This window comes from Pyrus communis, chromosome 6 (genome assembly GCF_041283825.1).
Source record: "Pyrus communis isolate YQ-2024b chromosome 6, ASM4128382v1, whole genome shotgun sequence".
In the NCBI taxonomy this organism is placed as follows: Eukaryota; Viridiplantae; Streptophyta; class Magnoliopsida; order Rosales; family Rosaceae; genus Pyrus; species Pyrus communis.
In genome coordinates this window covers 24,700,824-24,721,929 of record NC_142570.1, presented here as the reverse complement: position 1 = coordinate 24,721,929, position 21,106 = coordinate 24,700,824, and the positions used below count along the sequence as shown (strand labels likewise).

General features: G+C 37.9%; 1 protein-coding gene and 2 pseudogenes across 2 annotated transcripts; 1 reads left to right on the top strand and 2 right to left on the bottom strand.

Annotated features, from left to right (window-relative positions):
• Positions 1–340: 340 nt before the first annotated feature.
• LOC148696490 (protein LYK5 pseudogene) lies at positions 341–1,073 on the bottom strand (annotated as a pseudogene).
• Positions 1,074–16,280: 15,207 nt separating this feature from the next.
• Positions 16,281–17,922, top strand: LOC137710657 (putative pectate lyase 4; annotated as a pseudogene). The gene is made up of 3 exons (XR_015963779.1): positions 16,281–17,124; positions 17,217–17,352; positions 17,438–17,922. The product of XR_015963779.1 is annotated as a putative pectate lyase 4 (transcript).
• On the bottom strand, positions 17,698–20,757 carry LOC137710658 (ankyrin repeat protein). The gene is given in 6 exon segments (XM_088696134.1): positions 17,698–18,177; positions 18,269–18,403; positions 19,121–19,280; positions 19,503–19,551; positions 20,230–20,300; positions 20,418–20,757. Coding segments are annotated over 6 exon segments (723 nt in total). The 5' UTR covers positions 20,467–20,757; the 3' UTR covers positions 17,698–17,918.
• Positions 20,758–21,106: the final 349 nt, after the last annotated feature.

Sequence of the window (21,106 nt, the reverse complement as noted above, 5' to 3'; positions counted from 1 at the left end):
TTATAGTTTGTTTTCCTTGCACAATGCGCAATTTCTGAAAACTTTGAATGGTGTTGCAATTGCTCGCTTATTGATTTCTTCGTGTTCCAATCTAATAAGCAAACATGTTCAAATCCTACTTTTGGTTCTGGCTAATAGACTCCGTATATTTGTTCTAAAAATTTAAGCGGGTCAATACCTCAAGGTTAAGCAGTTCATGAGAGTTGGGACCCCTCTGTTGAGTTGACAATGACATGGATAATAGAGCAATGCCGTATGCATGAACACTACTATGCGGAGTGCACTACAATAACTAAATCAGTAGGTACTCCGCATTTTAGTCTTTTTTTAATATTTTTTTTTACTTTTTAGCAACGAAACTTAGATGCTGGTGGAGTTGAAGTTGATCATAATCAGATGGATCCCAGTCGAGCGTAGACAAAAGAATCTTGGAGAGTGTGAGGAAGGCTTCAGCCATGGTTGGGGGAGAGTTGATTTGAGGAGCAACACAGCATTGAGCCAACTGGGCCATGGAAAAAGCGAGGTCCAAGGGGTACTCACTCTAGAGGGAAGGATGCATGAAGCCTTGTAGTCTGTCTCTCACATGGTCTCCTTCCAACACCCCATTTATGGATGCAGATAGCAATACCTCTTCATTGTTCTTCTCAATGTCATCGGCAGCAGCAGCGGCTGCGGCTTCTTCCAGATAATAGGTCCAACAAGACAACCCCGACAGCAAAGGCATCTAGTTTGGTAGTATTGACTCTGTTCTGGATGGACTCTGGGGCCATATAGCCACGAGTGCCCACCACATGTCTGCTGAACTGGAGTCCTTGTTCTTGCTGGGAGTCTTGATCAATGCGGTGGTTTTCCAAGTCGACAGCTCTTGCCGAGCCAAAATTGGAAACCTTGGCCCTCAAGGTGGCATCCAAGAGGATGTTGCTGGTCTTCAAGTTGTTGTGGATGCAGGGAGGGTGGGAGAAGTTGTGGAGATAGTTGAGAGCATCCGCCACATTGTGGGCAATTTGAACCCTCTGCTTCCATGACAAGGGGCAATCGGTGAGAGAGCCAGAGGGAGCGTACTCGTAGACAAGATAAGATCATGCATAGGCCTTTTCTTAAGTTTTCATCAACGCTAGCTTTTAACTTGAAAGAGAACGGGAGTGAGGCAATTAATAAACCAAAAATTCTGTTTCCGTTCCATCCTTGTTTGGCTTTCCAATAAACCAAGGTTTTTGAACTTTTGGTGTGTTACAGCTTATGGAATATTGTATAATTTTTCCTTGTCTTAATGCTGCTTCAGGGAATATGGTTGTGGACTGAGCATCGTGACTATCCTACAGCACGGGAAGTTGTGGTTTCCCTTAAATTAATGGAATATGAGAGGCCAAGATTTGGATTTCTTCCATCCAAGTCTGCAAATGAAGTCGTATTTGTTAATGAAGTCGTAACTGTTTTCCGCATCGCCCCTGGCTGAGCGAATATCTGGTACCTTGTTTGGGTATCATGTTTATCCGCTGTGTAACTGTGTTACTTATTAGCTAGTCCAATACCAAGCAGCTACTTTACCTCTCAAGTTTTGTGGTAGATTTGATTGACCCAAACCCCAGAGCATATTTGAGTAGCGTTTAAAGATGAGGATACTCTTGTTTATTTATTTATATTTATTGTTATTTATTTATTTTTAAGAATTAAAATTGGCACTGCAAAAAATATGGCTACTGTGCACAATAAGTTATTTGTGCCCTATGAGGCCAAAGAGCACCAACATATGTGCCCATATAACAATAGCAACAGTGCAACAACTACAATTCCATGTGGGCTCTCTATGGACGTGTCCTTTGCTGATAGCGCACAATAGGGTGTTTTGTGCTTAAAAAGGTAAGCACAAATACAACCCCTTTTTGTGTATCACTTCTGACAAAGACTATTGACTGCGTGGACATGTGTACAGTGAAAGATGAGCACAATTGATATTGGGAATTGTTATTGGCACTCCAAAAATCTTATTCTACACTCTAAACTTTCTATATTTGGAAAGATAAATACACTTGTTAGGAGTGTAGAATGAGATTTTTGGAGTGTCAATAACACTTCCTTTGATATTTTGATGGCTGATTTCTTACAAATTGCTTTATGAGTTTAAAAAACGGGAGGAGGATTCCCTCCCCTCCAATTCTCATCCCCTTCCCTCCCCTACTCTCACATATTGTTTTTTGTCTTATTTTCTTTATAAAAAAATCAATATAAGATGTTGACGTGGATAAACCGTATCCGTTCAAATAGGAGGGGATGGAAAAGGAGAACGATTAGGAGGGAAGAGATTCCTCACCTGTAAAAGCAAGATCAACAAAACTTTAAAAATTGTGGCGCTGTCTATTATATTTTAGTATAAATAAATTGAATCAAGCTTAAACTCAATTGCAAAAATGTGGCCACCTTTATTTTTAAATATAGAAGTCATTTTCGATCACAGCTGGCTCACAAGCTCACACAGATACTGTAATACAACTAATTTCGGCCTAATTCCAGTAATACAACTAATTTTGACCTAATTCCTGAAAACTAATTTTCAAATCATCTATTACAAACAAAAAATAAATCAACATTAGCTTCATTAACATTAGCACTAAGATAGTGAAGTTAATGTATTACATAATCCATGTTCTTGGCTAAGTACGATTCATGTAACCTAACAATACAACCCCTCTAAATGTTGAACAAAAAAATACATGTTATCCCATGCTGGACTTACCCCGAGATTCTCTTAATATACAACAACGTATAACACATTCAAGTTTTCATCTCTAGTTCAAACTACTAATGGTTAAACCAACAATATATTAGACAAAAGACACATATGGAAGGGTTGTTTGATGACAACTAGCCAATATTCTCACTTTGGCAGTCCTCATATATCATAGCACTATGGCAATTTAACCTTTCAAACCGGATCACCATAGGTAACCGATCCGAATGGTTTGGTTTCGGGATTAATTTTTGGGTATTTTACAGTTATGGGTAACCGTCGAGTAAATTTTTCAATTTAAGGTTCGATTATGGTTATTGGTATATCTGTCCCAAACCTATACCCAGAATCGAACCGATTTTGACACACCCCGACCGAAATCAGGGCATGCTGGCCGTCATGTGAGGGTGACGTAGCCATGTGCACCGTGTGGAAGCTAAGATAATAATAAAAGTATGAAATAAAAACCAAACTACAAAACAGAGTAGTTAACAAACAAGTGCAAGTGTAAGGGTGAAAAACAATATTCAAAGCATAGAAAGCCTAGTGCAATCCAGAGGAACAACACTAACTAAACACACCCAGAAGTGGTCCTCCACTGGTGATAATCTGTCAGATATGCCGTGGATTCCTCGTAAGCCACCAAAAGAGCAATCCAAACTAAAACCTGGAGGGGCGCAAAACAGAAAGTGTGAGTGGGCAAAAACAAAGCTTTTCAAAATCATTTAATTATCAAAAGTTCTAACCCCTCACCGTAAAACCTGTATAGCTTCCCAGAAAATAGAAAATACACATATATCGAAAACATGCTCAGAAATATGCCATGTCGAATGCCTCCACATAAAATGTAAGTAACCCAGGTAATGTCAAACAATGCAAATAACATGTCAGCCGGAGTCACCTAACGTGACCTGTACGGCTGAATCTAGAGCTCAAATCCCCAACTCACTAACTATACCTGCACACGAGTTGGAACCACCTATAGTGGTATGTACGATAGGATTAGGTGTAAATAAATACGCTCAAGTGCTACGATCACGTGAAGAATGGGCGAATAATCGCGGGTCACCTATGAGTCGGAACCACCTAAAGTAGTCTGTACGACAGGACTGTGCACCTAACTTGGATCCAAGATGAGCGTGTGGTGCGGGAGGTGAACATTACGTGAAGGACTGTGCCCTACTTTGGGCGGGAGCACTAACACCGAGGGTGTAGGTTATGAGCTGTCTATGCATCTCACATAACTACTAATCACAATCATAAACCATAACTTACCTGGCACTTACTTTTGCGTATGCAGCACCAAACATACATATATGCAACTACCAATGCATAAATAAATAGGCAAACGCAATGCATGGCATTTAGAACATATAAACATTCCATTTCATTTTCTGGGAAAAACCACAAGTATATAGGTATATACAGAAAACCAAAAGCCCACGCACTGGTATGTGGAAAGGTCGTAACCCCCTTACCTCGAGTGATTGCGCTCGTCCTCGGGATAGGTCTCACCTATATGCGAAACAACTATAAAAACGTTAATTTAAAGCACATAACCAAAACTAGGTAATAACTTCTCATACAAAGCTCAAATGGGATGTGTGAATACACCAACGTGATTTACTCAACCTCACGAACATCCCCATATTTTTAAATAATTTTCTGACGTCTCACGCGCCCCTACACGCCGGCCAAGGCACGGCCAGACGCTCCTCCCACGTGCGGCCACGTGCCAGGCACATTGACGGCGTCAGTTAACGCCGTCAGGAATATTTCGTTAAACCCTAACAGATTCCATTAAAACTGACCTGACGCCGTTAAGAATATTCCATTAACTTAACGGAATATTCCCTTGTCTTCTTCGGTGAGTCTCGCCAGCCACAGTCGTCTGTGTTGCCGGAAACTGGAAAAATTTTCAAAACTTCATATCTTCTTCATTTCTCAACCAAATTCCATGAAATTGGTACCAAATTGAAGCTGACAAAGAGTAGAACAAAACCTTACCACTTTGAAGCCCTAAAACCAAAGGAATCACACTGGAAAAATCCACGATATTCCGGCCAAACCTGCAACTCACGATTCCGACGTCCAATTCCTTCCAACTTTATTCCCTGAGCTTCGTGAGGACCTCCTAAAGCTCCCTGTGATCTTAAAAACTCCTAAAAAATTCACGATCACGTGTGCATGAACAGTGCATGAAAACTTGGGTTAGGATTCTCGAGGTTTTCGAAGGTTTCAAGTCTCACAAATGGTATGGATGAACTCAAGAGCTTGCAAGGAGTTCGAATCTTACCTTCTAGACATCGATCCGTGCGTGGAAGATTGAAGTTGAAGTTCGTTCGTACACCTTGTAAAGAAAATAGGATGAAGTCCGAGAGAAAAGAGGGAGAGAGAGTCACGGGAGTGGTATGGGTGTGTGTCCTCTAGAGTCAACCACCAAACACAACAAAACAACACCCCACAACACCAATTACGTCCAAGGGCATTTTAGTCTTTTCGCACCTACGGTACAAATAATTCAAGATGGGCTGTCATAGATTTAATTTTGTAACAAAAAATACAAATATTTATTATATAGAGAAACGACTTATCAAACTTATCATTAATCATGCATTATTAAATATGTTATCAATAATTAAAAATTATTATACATGGAAATATGTGCTAGTAATTATATGCATTATATGATTAATAGTATAAATAGTTAATAGTTAATATCTAGAATTAAGTACACAGCAGCATGCATGCATTATGGAAAGTGCATTAGCATTCAATAGTTTATAGTTAATATCTAGAATTAAGTAATGGAAGACGATCCTCTTCAGATTCACTTTGTGGAGATCTTAGGAATCTCCACATTCTAGCTATTCATCGTATATTGTGCGGTCAGTTTTCATCAAATACTATTTGTGTTTAATTTTAAATAATAAAAAATCAGATGATTTCTAACCGCACGATACACGATGAATAGCTAAGATGTAGGGATTCCTAGGATCTCTACAAAGTGAATCCGGATGGGATCCAATTCCTTAAGTAATGATATGCATGCATCATGGAAAGTGCATTAGCATTCAATATTCACAACTAAATGGAGCGGCATTTATTTGGAACACAAAACCCCTCACTCGCTGGGGTTAATGTGTTATCCACAACCACAAGGGTAAGTAAATTCAGTACGTGATGGATGATTATACATATTTCAGATAATAGGGAAAACCGTTACCTGATGATAAATTTGTTATCCGATGGGTTCGGTTACAGGAAAAATCTATTCGGGGATTCTTCGGTTTTGTGTTCAGAGAAAATAAATGAGTTCAGGTATGAGGATGGCACATCTGAAATCGATCCGCCCCGTTGCCATCCTTAATCCAAACACTTATGAGCATGTGAGCTCCCACACCTTTGTTGCTGAGTTGAAGTACATGGAGGAGCACCCAACCAAATGCATCAATGTTGATGCCCACACGTGCTGACATGGCTTTGAATTGCTCATGTAACGACCCGTCCCCAATTATCACAGTTTTTATAATTTTAATACGTCAATTTGCGAAAATGCACTTCGAGGCAAAACGTTGACTTTTGTTGACCGCCTTGTTGTGTCATGTAATATTCATGTTCTTGATGTATCCTTGTAGTACTCGTCGTTACTGATAGGAGCATATTTATGCGACTTTAGCTTGTTTTCTTGCATTTACATAGTTAGTTTCTATTTATTATAGTGATTTAAGCTATTTTCGTGTGTTTGTAGGTTTAAATGGCAAAAGAGGCAAGAAATTGCATTTTGAAGCTATTTGGAGCAGTTTTGGGCTTGTAATGGATTGCACATGCATGGAGCAAGGTGGATGGACGAATTTGAAGATCAAGAGAGGCTAGGAATGTGCTTAATATCTGGAGAAACAAATTTGGAAGCATTGAAGATAAGGAATCAGCTACAAAGAAGGAACATTATCCTAACAACCTTATCTTATCCAATCTTATCTTATCTTTTCATATCCTAATCTTTTGCTACCTTAATTCATGCTGCAAGGGGGACATCAAAATGACATTAGAACACCTAAATATCAGGTTTCTAGAAGCCCTATCCTTATCCTACATTGGTGCTGCACCTATCCCTTATAGAAGCTATGTTTCCTGCCACAAGGACCATTCCTTGTCCTCCCTGGAATCTGATTGAGAGTGTCCTTGTTCTTTGGTGATTTGGAGTCCTAATTCTCCTCTTTTTGAGCCTTGTCGTGCCTTCCCTTCACCCTATAAATAGAGTGTGCCGCAGCCTTCATTCCACACCCCATCTTTCATCACAATTTCACAACACACATCCATCATACACACAAATCCCTTTTGTGTCGCAGCTGAGCAAGGAGAAAGGAGAGGAGAGCCTTAGTCGTGCCATCACATCCAAGCTTGGATTGTTGGAACGCCCTAGGTGTATTCTATCTTAGTTTTCAATGTTTAAATTTAATTATCTTTGTTTAATTGCAAACATGAGGAACTAATTTCTTTTTAGCTAGAGGTGAATTCAAAGCCATGAACATATATGTGATATGAATTGATTTCCTCTAGTTATTGTTTCGTAAAACATGAATGCGATTTACTTATCTGTTTGATTGATAACTTATTCTTGTTTGCATGCATGAATTTGATGCTAAAATATAAGGAAATTTCACCTAATCGTTATGAACTTATATTTATAAGTATTGGAAGTCAATAGTCATGATTGTATTAAGTAAATTCCATGGCAGAAGTATCATGCAGTTCATAGTTACGAATGTCATATCAATGCTTATGATTTTCACAAAACTTAATGATCTTTGATTGTATGTCTATTATGATGTTCATGTAGGGAACTATTGAAGAATAATTTGGTTGCCAATGCGTTGTCCATCCAATTCAATGAAATTAGGAAAATCTGAGAGTTAATTTGTGCAGTTCACGGTTAATTTGGGGCATTGTCATTCATGGTTTAAAGGGATAATAACTGGAAATCGATTTATATGCACATGTGTCATATGTGGAGAAGGACCCTCTAGCTAGCCTTTCACCCTTAAAACACCCAATTTCGTGTCTAACTAGTTTAGTTTATGCAATTTGTTTAGTTTAATTAAATTCGTCAAAACCAATCCCTCTTTAATATTTTGTGTTTGAACTTAGTTAGAATCTTTTATATTAGTGTCTTGAGTCAAGTTAAGTTTAAAATTCGTCCAAATACCCCTCTAGTTCCTATTTGTGTTAATTTAGTTTCAATTCGTCAAAATCTGTCCCTATTTAGTATTTTGAGTCTTTTTAGTTCAATTTTCGTCCAAATCACTTTCTAGTACCTGTTTTGAGTCAATTTAACTTAGTTTGAGTGTTTTGAGTCTATTTAGCTTGTTTTGAGTTATTAGAGTCTAAATTTCTGTGTTTGAGTCTAGTTTAGTGTTTTAGAGTTTAAATTGTGTAGATTAGCATCCCTTTTAATCCCCAGCCTAGAACGATCCCTACTTATATATACTACAATTATAGGGTTTAATTTGTGTGTTAGAATATATCACATCAGCTACGGACTCGTGGGTGTAAGTGGAATCGGATTTATGAATGTTTTACAGAACTACGAAGACGAAGGGTAAAGTAATCATTCCATTATTCTAGATATTTTATTATTTAATTAATTTCTATCACGTAGGTTCCACACCCCACTTCTCCTTCTGCCATGTGTCTTCCCTCCCGAGTCCTTCATCTATTTTTAGAACTCTCTTTTTCTCTATCTTCTCTCTACCCATTTCCTCGAGGAAACACCTCATTCCCTTCCGAGCAGCACCCACACACCTTTCTCTGGCAAGCCACCCCACGACCACCACCTCAACTCCCAGTTCTCTAACAGCTACCTCTCTATCTCTCTCTCTCTCTTTCTCTATAAACTGGCACGCCACCACTACCACCACTCGATGTTCCCGAGAGCACTCACACTTCATGGACGCTCTGCCAGGCGATCGATGACGGACTCACGAACCCAGACCAGGTCGAGAAGTCCTTTGTTTTCCCTCCATTCCTTGCTGCAGAATACATCACTGTGCAAAACTGAATTCGACGAGTTATTGCCATCCTCGACAAGGGTAAGTCTTGGACCACCCTTCGATCTTCTTCCCTTGTGGTCTATATTATTTAGTTGTTGAATAAAAACAATTTTGGTGAAGGTTTAAACATGAAAACAACTCGAGAGGATAATTTCTAGATTTTTTAGAGAGGACTACGAAATTTGCAGGCATTTTTCGGCCAACTCCGGCCATGACTTACGTCCCACTTAGCTACATTTCTATTCCTTACCTCTCGAGCTTCATTTTGGTTTTTGAATCTTTAAAATTGGTTGAGAAATGAACCTGTTATGGTCATTTGAAGTTTCTTGGCCACATTCCTTGCGCAAATCTAATTTGTATCCGGCCCAATCCACAAACCCATTTACCTAGGCCCAATTTGTTAGCCTTTAGCATAACCCGGTCAAGTCTTTCAAGCCTAACCTAGCTACCAGGCCCAATCTAGTGACCCGGCCCATCAACCTTAACCAGGCCCAAACCCAATATGATACCCAGCCCAAACCCATGACCCAAAACCCAATCATATAATCGGCCTAAAACCCTAACCGGATCCGACCAGTTGACTATGACATGTTGACCGTTGACCCGATCCGTTGACTTCCGTTGATTGTTGACCCGTCAACGTTGACTTTTGGGTTGACTTTTTCGGATTTCGACCGGGACCTCTCATAGGCTAATTTCGACATTCTAATTCCAAATCCGATGTCTTTTTTCCCAAATTCTATTGTTTTGGTAGAGTTTTACTAAATGGCCTCAAATTGTGTTTACGTGCATTTGTGGGAAGTGACACCATCCTCGCTAGTTCGAGCGGCTCCCAGGCAATGGAATACTTGTGAGTGGACCCCTTCTTAACTTGCATGGTTTTATGAAATATTAGGTTTGCATGCATTGCATATTCCATGAAATGAGCATGTTTTCTATTAAGTTTTGTGGATTTCTATATTCATGCTTTTTGATGGATTTTGAATTTATTTAAATTGCTTTTACGGAATATTTATGATTTATCGAATTTACGTTTCATGAAAGATTATAAATTATTGGATTTCTATATATGAAATTCTCTGGATTACGAATATGATTTATATTACGGATGTATGAATATGGATTTACGAGATGAGGCTTTGACCTTTGAGCTTCAGATTTGAGATGAGATTTCTGAGATATGTTTTCGGTACATATCTAGCAGGTTATCATACAACACATCCACACAACTGGGTATGTAGACGTCTATGGCCATAGGATGCAATTGAGCGTATATATGTTATATCCTATTCTCCGGTGTAACTCAGAGTCGTACAGCTTCACCTTCAGGTGATGGACCATGGTTTATTCATCGGCATAACCTAGTGTCATACAGCTTCACCTTCGGGTGATGGACATGTATTGCCTTCAGGCAAATGAAGAGTTGATGATATTGATGATATACCCCAGCTTCACTAGCCCGGAGCTAGTGTTGATGTGTGATGTTATATATCCTCTTCTCCGGCGTAACCCAGAGTCGTACAACTTCACCTTCGGGTGATAGACCATGGTTTTCTTCATTGGCGTAACCCAGTGTTGTACAGCTTCACCTTTGGTGATGGATAGGTACTGCATTCGGGTAACTATGATACCCTTTGAGAGTACAGTATTGAGAAGATTTACGGATTTGCCTTCGGGCAGCGATAACACATTTATTGAGCATGATTTTACACGTACATGTTTTATGAACATTTTCATGGCATGCTAGGGATTTTAGAAAAACCTATTATATAGTATTATATATATGTTTTCAAAACAGGGGGTTAGTATGTTCATAAAGAAAATGGTTTTCCTAATATTAGTATTACTATAAATTATGGTCCACTCACCTTTTCTGTTTTGCGCCTTTTCAGGAGTTAGAGTCGAGGCACACGATCCCAGTGTTAGGACACTTCTGCTTAGGCATCTTCGAGCCTCCTCTGTGTAGGTTCCATTCCTCGATTTGTACCTTTCCATAATAATTCTTTCATATTATTCTTGATTAGTTGTATGCTTTGAACACGATTCTACACTAGGGTATCTCTTTCTAATTACATATTTTATCGGTATGCATGTTTTAAATGGCTTTGTCACCCTCGGGTGTCGACCAACACGTGCCTACCCTGGTATTCGGGGATATTGGGGTTGGGGCGTGTCAGCTCAGCCATTTGCACATTTGCCAACCTCAAATTCTCCTATTGTTCGGCACTAAGTCTTTCTATGCTTTCTTCTTGCTATTTTTTTTTTTCCACTTTTCCGCTTTCTTTTTTGCCTCATGCATCATATGAGTCATTTTTTTATTTCGTAGTAGTAATAACTTGTTTTTAAGCTTCATAAGCTTCCTGGAGAGACTTCACTTTTCTAGGAATGCCTCGCTGCTCAATAACAATTCTTGGTTCATCCGCAAAACAACCCCAAGTCCAAAGTCGAGCACCTGGTTTCCCTTTTCTGGACACTTTTGCGTAAATTCTGTTGCGAACCTCTGTTGTTACCTCTTTAGCCCACTCATGACGTCGCCGGCCCCCCTCGTTCTCAATGATGCAGAACTTAATCAAATTAAAAAGAAACTCAAGTGTATGGAGCAATCTTGTTTGAAATCTTCTATAGAAAAATGAGTTAAAGAGTATTGACGTTTTATACTAAAATAAAGGCACAAATCTGTAATTGTGCCTACATATTCTTTTGCTGTTTAAGGAAGTGGAATAATTTATTATTTTAATATTAGTGCCAAAAAATGAAATTTATAATGTGTTAGTATTCAATGGGGACTTCTTTCCAAATTATGTTATTTGCCTATCTTAAGTGACACCAAACCTTTGTAGAGTTGATTAGACAGAGGATCTTATGGACAAATTTTTTGTTAGGTTTTTTAACCAAAATAGTCCCTGAGATTTGCATAAATCCATACCCACTTCTTCTGGATTGGATCCAACAAGAGCATCTAAGGCAGCTTTAAGGTAGGTAAGGGAGAGAAAATATCTCAATAAAACTACACATTACTTTGGTCCCTGGCATTGAAAATCAATAGAAATGGTATTGAGATTGTCCACCATGTCCCGGAGTTTTTGGCCGGAAGTTTAGGCAATTTTCAAAGCTTCGTAACTCAATCGTTTCTTAACCAAATTCGACCCATAATATATCAAAATGAAGATAGGAAAGTGTAGAAAAATATTATACCTATTTGGAAGACCAATAGTTGCCGGAGATGGCCGAAACATAGCCTGAAAGGTGACTGGTCCGCGAGAAAACTGGAAAACTCACCGGAAACTGGGTAAACTTTAAACGTTCATAATTTCTTCAATACTCAATGAAATAGAGTTATTTAAAAAACAAAAATCATACCTCTCAACGAGACGAAGAAATGGTACCTTTTGTGATGGCTAATTCGCCGTGGTTTGGCCGGAAAACGGTTCGAAAGTGGCTAACTCAAGATCAAGACAGCCACTTTCAAGCCATTTTCCGGCCAAACCAAGGAAGTTTAGCCATCTAGAAAGGTACCATTCTCTTTTTCTTGTCGAGAAGTATGGTTTTCATTTTTGAATCACTCGATTTCGTTGAGTATTGAAGAAGTTATGAACGTTTAAAGTTTACTCAGTTTCCGGCGAGTTTTCCAATTTTCCAATGGACCAGTTGCTTTTCAGGCTATTTTCCGGCCATCTCCAGCAACCATTGGGCTTCCAAATAGGTATAATCTTATTCTACACTTTCCTATCTTTATTTTGATATATTATGGGTTGAATTTGGTTAAGAAATGATTGAGTTATGAAGCTTTGAAAATTGTCCAAATTTTTGGCCAAGAGCTCCAGGACACTTAGCGGAACGAAGGGACCAAAATAATAAATAGTGGACAATGTCAGGGACCATTTCTATTGATTTTCAATCTCAGGGACCAAAGTGATGTGTTATGTAAATCTCAGATACCATTTTGGCTAAAAAGCCTTTTTGTTATGTATCACTGTGTGAAAGACTTTTAATACAGTAGAAAAAATACACACTTACAATAAAGAAAAATAATAATATAACCAAGCATCAAAAACCAACCTGCAGGAAGATAAAAATCTAAAAACAACTGAAAAGGTTAAGAATTTATCTAAAAAACTTTCATGGAAGATGGAAATGATCCATCGTAAACACTGAACAATAAATAAACAGTTCCTTACCATTATTTACCACAATTGTATAGATTTAATTTATAATTTAATTTTTGTGTGCTAGATGTAAAGAAAAACGAAAAAGACACATATAGCTATGCTTATAAATCCACTTCATAGACACAAAGATTTTCGTGTCTATATTTAGTCAAAAAGTTGTCAAGTCGATCCCATTTCTCACGATTCACGTGCCCATTAATGTTTTGTGTTCTTTTTTTACTTTGGGCACAATATGTGGTGCCCTGTGTGGAATGCATTGTTTCACACTTAAGAGACACAAAATCCTCATTTGTGGCCATTTTGTACTACGGTCTAGTGATAATTCTCTTCATTTGTAAGTGAGATGTCTTAGGTTCTATTCTCGCCAAAGACAAAGTCGAACCATATTATTATGGCAAGCCCATTGTAAAGTTTAGCCCGCTTCCTCACCCATTAGTATAGAAACTATTGTTTGTTAAAAAAAAAAAAATCCTCATTTGTGTCCTTAATTTTGTACCCAAAGCCCATTTTTCTTGTAGCGTTGATAATCTTGTTGATTAACTAGAAATAAGTCATTCAAAAGTTAAAAAAAATACTATCATAAAGAACTTTCCAACAATAAGGCTATAAATTAGGGAGATAAATGTTGTGGAAAAAAAAAATAATTCCAAAAATCTTGGAGGCCACACGTGAACTTTTAGTCAAGAAAAACAAGATTACCCTCATTAAATGGGCAAGGCTCTCAAGCGTCCCTACACACAGCTCAACATCATTGGAAGTTCAAGCAGTTGACTATTACTTCTCAAAGCTTCCCTGCTCGTGGCATGGAAAATTCAAAGGTATTAAAGATAGAGATTAAATATCAAATCTTATCTTTAATACATTCCCAATTGAAGACAAACTCTTTCAAGTAAGTAATCGTAATCACATTTATTCTGGAATATCTTCTCAATTATTCCAAGATATTATTTACACAATATCTTGGAAATATTCTGACCAAATTCTACCCTAAAAGCCAACCACTCTCCTTATAAATACCCTATTTCTCCACAAGAGATGGGTAAGCTTTTCTATACACGTAAAACCCTAAATACTCACTCTTTTCAGAAAAACTACCATTGGCCAAACCCCCCATTCACCGCGGGTGCATGAGGTGATAGACGCATAGTTATTACATTTATTACTCTTAAACTTGTATTCGTTAGTGCTACAGTGCGTCGTTTTTGAGCTAATTAGAGTGTTTTGCTTAATTCTTTAATAATTTGGCATGTGGATGCAATATTAGATCAAAGGTGAAATATTAAGACAATGCCAATGAAGTGCTAAGAAGTTATTACTTTTTCGTGTCAAATCAAACTTACTTTTGATAAATTGGATGTTAATTAACTTTTGGTTTTGTTTGACAGTGGGGCCTATCTTCTTGGACATATCCTTTGAGATTCTTAGCATTAAGAAGGAAAGAAGAGGAAAAGCACGAGGCACTTAAAATGCAAAGATAGTAACAAGAAGCCAGATAGCTAAATCACACTTTTACAACTAATTTCAGTCGGTGATCGTACAACTAATTTCAGTCGGTGATCTTGTGAGTAGATGTGCGGCAGGCAGACTGCTTTTCTATTGAAGGTGTGACATCGACTGAAGAACGACAAATTGTTCTTCTTGATTGAATTGGAGTCGACGAGTCGAGTAAGAAGATGAATATAGTAATCTTATTCAATGATCAGATTGGGTTTTGGCGGTGGAAGATGCAAACTAGCAAGATACCAGGAAATAAGAGATTTGTGGGTCCTACGAATTGATCTCTCTAATTCTATTTGGTGGGTGCAATTTACAAGTAATCAGGGAAGGAGATCATGTTAAGCGATATGGATTTTTAATTGAGGCAATATGGGATATTTAAGTAAAAGTCTCCTGTTTTATTGGGAGATTTGAATGCCTACAAGTTAGAGTTGGGTAGAATGGATATAAAAGGCAGTTGAGAGCAGACGCAGAGGGGGTTCTACAGGATTCTTCTTCTTCTGGCGTGAAACAGAGAGAGGAGAGGCAGAGCAGAAATTCGTTTTTTTTTTTTTTTTTTTTTTCCAGTTTAGCTTCTATACAATTTATTTTCCATAGAACTACTATGAATTCTTCATTCAACGGGTTCTAAACTCTTAGCTAAGGCTAAGAGGAAGCCTTAATTATGATTACTCTAGTTATTTGATTGTTTAATTCGTGGATTTCAAATTGATGATTAGTTTTCATTCACTAGTGAAGCTGCAATTTTGATATTTGGTTCTTTGTGCTTGACCATAGCCTAGGATTTTGATGCTTTATGAATGAGAATCATAAACTTATATTTTGATCCGACCATAGACGAATATTGGTTTGTGTGGCTTCCTAGAAAATTAGCTATTTGTTTGACGTGACCAAGTTGATAAGTGGCTAATTTGTTTCTCACTTTGCATAATTGGATTTCTACATGTTTGTGTATACTGAACCATGGATATAGAGACTGTAGGAATAGTTGAGTTTAAGCCTGATCACGGCAAAACTCACATCTGTTTGGGAAATTATTGGCATGTGTACCTAACCACGGACATATGTACAGAATTGTTTTCATTAATTTGATAATTCATGAGTGGACAATTGGATATTGGGGTATGACAATCAGTGGTGGAATCAAAGCCTTAATGTTTTCTTACATTTGTTCTCAATCATATTTCTATTTAATCATTGTTAATTTTAATTATTCTTTGATACAAACCCAATCTTTATTTCAATTCGTTAAGTAATAGTTATAGGATTAAATTGTTAAATCAACTCCGGTGGATTCGATCTCGTATTTACATATTTCCACTACAACTGATTTGTGCACTTGCGAGTAATTTGGTTTGAATTTATTTATTTATTAGGTTAGTTTAAATTCACATCATGAGACTTTTGGTTTTTGATGAAAGGTATTGATTGTTTTGCAGGTACATTTTCATATAATACAGGACTTCCATCACTCACCAATGAACGTGTACAACTAGTTATCCTTGTTTTCAGAAGCTAGGTAGTACACCCCCAAACACACAAAAATAACTGCAAAACTTGAGTTGGAGAGTCTAATCTAACACTGCAGAAGCTTCTCTTTTCCGTTGATAGGCTTAAGGCTTTCCTTTCCTTGGCGCCCAACCCAGCACACCAAAGGTACCGTACATTAAAACCAAACAAACAAACTTTTCCATCAACAACTATCGATCAGTCACTCAGGCCGCCTATAAACATCTCTCTCTCTCTCTCGGACTCCATTCATTAATTCTAGCTAGTTCAAATGTTTCCTCTCTTGTTTCTGTGCTTGATCCATCATTGATCAAACTTGGCGACAAACTAACAACGGTTTCTCTTTATCATTACTCTAAACGCTACCCTAATTATGCCAATTCGTGGTGCTTTGTTTCGTTAGCTCTTATCACCCTCTTGAGTACTACTCCAAACCCAAGTTTTGCAAAGAAATCATCGAAATCCGCTGCCAACATGATCGACAATTGCTGGAGATGGAACTCAAATTGGGCAAGTAACCGGCAGGAACTTGCGTTGTGCTCCGTCGGATTTGCTGGGAAAATGACCAACAACGTAGGAAGCCATGTCACATTCTATCAAGTCACCGATCCGAGTGACAATGCATTACACCCAAATCCAGGAACTTTGAGATATGGAGCTACCATGATCAAAGGGAAAAAGTGGATCACTTTCCAGAGGGACATACGAATTAAACTTGACAAACCACTGCTCATTAGTAGCTTCACTGCCGTTGATGGAAGAGGCGCTAATGTTCACATTGCCGGGAATGCATGCTTGACGGTCTTTTTAAGGCAAGCAACATAATCATCCACGGCCTTCGAATCCACCACTGTCGATCCCAACCACCAAGCTCGGTTATGGGTCCTGATGGAAAGCCATTTCCAGTAGGCCAAGTTGATGGAGATGCAGTCAGGTTAATTACTGCATCCAAGGTTTGGATAGACCACAATACTTTGTATGAGTGCGAGGACGGTCTTCTTGACGTTACTCGTGGATCAACCGATATCACCATCTCCAACAATTGGCTCAGAGAGCAGGACAAGGTTATGCTCCTTGGCCACGATGATGGGTACGTTCGGGACAAGAACATGAGAGTCACACTAGTGTACAATCATTTTGGACCCAACTGCAACCAAAGAATGCCATGGTAATAAACTAACAACCTTTATTTACTATGAGCCTATGACAACCACACTCCAGGGAAGTCCCAAATTTCTAATAAACGTGATACGGTCACAGGATTCGATACGGATATGCACATGTGGTGAACAATTTGTACAGAAAATGATCACAGCATGCAATCGGAGGAAGCATGAATCCTTGCGTTAAGAGCGAAGCCAACCTCTTTATTGCCCCAAAACGAGGAAACAAGGAGGTATCTAGTGATATCCTAATCCTATCAAAAATGACGCAAAATAATTAAATGCTAATTCTGTGCACTATTTGTTCCCACACCACAGGTCACTTGGAGGAAGGTCAGCAACAGCATTGGAAGCAACAGCTCGTGGAAATTTCATTCTGTAGGAGATATTTTTGAAAATGAGGCTTCTTTCATCCAAACAAGCCTGCCTGTGGCTGGAGTAATGCCAAAATATAATAGGCAACAAAGTTTCCTGGTGGCTCATGTCAAAGCTGTCCGGTCATTGACAAGGTCATCGGGTGCACTAAGATGCACAAAAACATCCAGATGCTAAGTTTTAAGGATTATGAAGATGATCCATGACAGAAACCACCTCATACTCAGAGTACTCAAGATACATATTACACCCTCTTTCTTTCCACTCTGTAACAAAAGTACCTACTATTTTTACTTCCACAAACAATGCATTCCGAAAAGAGTGGCGTTGAAAAAATGTGTTTGTAATAGAAAACATGCATAAGATATTAGTAATGAAGAAAGTTAACCAAAAATTTGCTGTCCAGAGCATGCCATTTTCTTCTTCAATCTTCTTCATTGTCAGAACTCTCATAAGCTAAACCTAGCAAGCTTTTGGCTCTAGTTTCCACCCTAGGCTCGCCTTCTGTTATGTTTGATGATGACAGGGCATCCACTTTGTCCTTCCCCGACCCATTTTCAGGCTTAAGAATTATTGAAGCACTACCGCTCAAATTTGCGTGCGACTGATTACAGTCAGAAGAACTTGAAACTTTCTGCCGCTTGGGTTTGATCTCAACCACCTTCTTCAGTAAATCCTGTTGTCTACATTTCCATAAATAAAATACATATATGAGATTGAGAACGAAATGGTAGGATGCTAAATTTATGTTTTGGTTTCAAGAACTACGTCTACCTGATCCCACTTCTTTGTTTGGGCTCGACACGAAGTGACAAGGGAACCGATGCAAGGGAGGAGTCTGCTAGACTTGCAGCTTTGTGTACATTGGTCAAGTAAAACATGAGAGAAACAAGGGGAGGACAGCACCAAGGATATGAGAATATTTTAGAGTGTCGCAAATGTTTGAAATAAATTATGTCTGAAGTGATTATAACCATACAACTAAGGCCTTCTTTGGAAGTTCTTTTAGAAGGGCTAGAGGTCCTTCTGACAACTATTTTTGTAGAAAAGGAACTTTTATAGTGCATTCTAGAGAAGCACTCACTTAGGAAACACTTCGAAGTGCTTTGAAGTCTTACAAAAGGGCTTATGAGTATATGTTATTATGTGGAAGCACCACCAAACAAGACCCAAGTGCTCCAACATCAAACGACTTCCGGAGAAAATGTATCAATATGGTTAGAAATATAGGAATTTAACACATAAACATAAACAGGAGTTTACAAATACTACAGAATACAAATAAAGATAAATAAAGAGTAAACTGAAAAAAAAGATAAAAATGAGTGTAATAATATAGAAAAAATCTTTTTGGAGTTTGGAATGAAATTGGGGACAGAATAGGGAGTTACACAGGCAACAAATCATCTATTCCTCTAGGACTCAAACATCACAATCTGTAATAATAACAGACCATCGGGCTGCCAGAAACCAAACGATAACATTTTCTAGGGACAGAAGAAAACTCAAACATATAGCATTATAGTCTGGCCCAATAACTACTCACATGGGCAAGAAAATAGAGTATAACAAAAACGATAAAATTCACAGTGCTACATGCAGTAAAATGCTTGTACCCAGAACACTTATGTGCAAATTGTGCATGTGAAGACACTAGAAGCAATTTAATAAAAGGATATCTTAAATGCAGCAAATGCTCGTTTCTCGGTTCGACGAAGGAGGCGTTCTGCATCCTCCTCAGCTTCCATCTGCTCCTTGAGATACAGCAGGTCATCACTGTCCAAGGCTGTATATGCAAACTTACAACAGATTGCAATAAAGTAAAGAGCTAAACATACAGAGATTCAAAATGGGCTGTAGTGTGCCTAAATCCACTTGTGGGTTCAAGGCTTCAAGCACACATGTAGAGACATAGAAACAAAGATGCTTAATGTAGTTGTTGTGTGTGCCCTGAATGCACATGAGAGAGGGAGAGAGAGGGGGAGAAAGGGAAAGAGAGAGAGAGTACCGCCTCGGCCATGAAGGTATCCTCCGCGTTCTCCTGCAACCTCTTGCATCTGCTTGCATTAACCACCCAATAGAAAAAGCCAAGATCCCTGCCAGGGCATGTTATCAGAAAACTCTTCTCAAAGTTTGAAGAAAGTGCATATTCATCATAGATGCAAGTGAGGTAGAAACTACAGCGTACCATAAATTAACGTAGAATACACCTAAATCACCCATAATTCCAGAATAAAAATCAATCGTCAATAATGAACTAATTCTAGTTAACTTTACCAATAATGAACTAATAGCTCTCATATATGAGATCCAACCACTGCAATCCCTTATCCCATACAAACCAGAGAGAAACAAATTCAAAACTGATAATTTTTTACATTTTAATTGTATAACTAAGCTGTAATTGTATGCCTTTTTATTCCTGATCGTTTCAAATTGACATGGTTATAACTGAGAAACATATACATAATAAAATTATCACAAATAGTCTTTTGGAGGCTGGTTATAGAAATTTGATGCTAACAGTTGTGCAGAGTAGAATCTGAAAATACAAATATGATACTTGAAATTAATATTAGAGACGAAACAGAGTTTGCAGTAGTCATGTAGATTATCGAAATACTGGAAAGTTTCAGTGTATTTAAATCCATCCAACCGACGATGGACGCAAGTGAAAATAGTAAAAAGAAAGAAAAAAGGAAGAAAAAGAAAAGGAGGTAAAAGAAAGCCCTAACCTTGGCGACCATGCGTTGGAATGTGATATCTTCGTCGTCAATCTTATCCTTCCCTTTCCCCCACTTCTTATCTGCCAATGATTGCCACAAACAATCATCAATTCATCAATTCAAGATTCATCAAAACCGAACAACAACGAAAGACAAAAAGAATGAAGCAATTAATTGCAGGAAAAAAGAAGAATTACCTTTTGGGTCGGTGAGATTGGTGTACTCTCGAACTTCTCTGCCTGCCATTGCGCTGCTCTCGTCGTTTTATCTGGAGGGTGAAGTTCAGTACCAGATAATTAATTGAAATTCCCAATTCTTTTCTAATTAGGGTTCAGAGGCCAAATGATGAGACTCTTCCAGTTTCAGAGTCAGCGCCTGCTAAGTTAATCTGGACAACACAAGATATAAACTGCAATTGAATGAAGTAAACAAACAACAAATTTTATGGAAGGAAAGTCGGACGAAATTTAAGATTATTAAAAGAGTTGTTTGTTTTTTGTTTTTTTTTTGGAGAAAGTATTAAAAGAGTTTTTAAAATGATGAAAATTACAAAGAAGAAAGTTTATTTTTTTAAATTTTAGAATTTTTTTGTTTGGTTGACTTAGATGAAAAATGAAAAATGAAATTTGAATATAAAATTTGTTATTTTTAAACTTTTACTTATAAAAATTTGGAATTGACACACATTTACATAGAATTAAAACTTGAGAATCAGAAGTCTCCAATTCTACAGTTTTTTTTTTTTTTTTTTCATGTGGAAATTCTAAATTTCTATGTTTATAAATCTAAATAAGGAAATTGGTACATGTCAATTTATAAATTCTTATTTTTGTTAAAATTTCAAGTTTATTTCCTTTATCCAAATACAGTATAAGGGTTCTTCTCC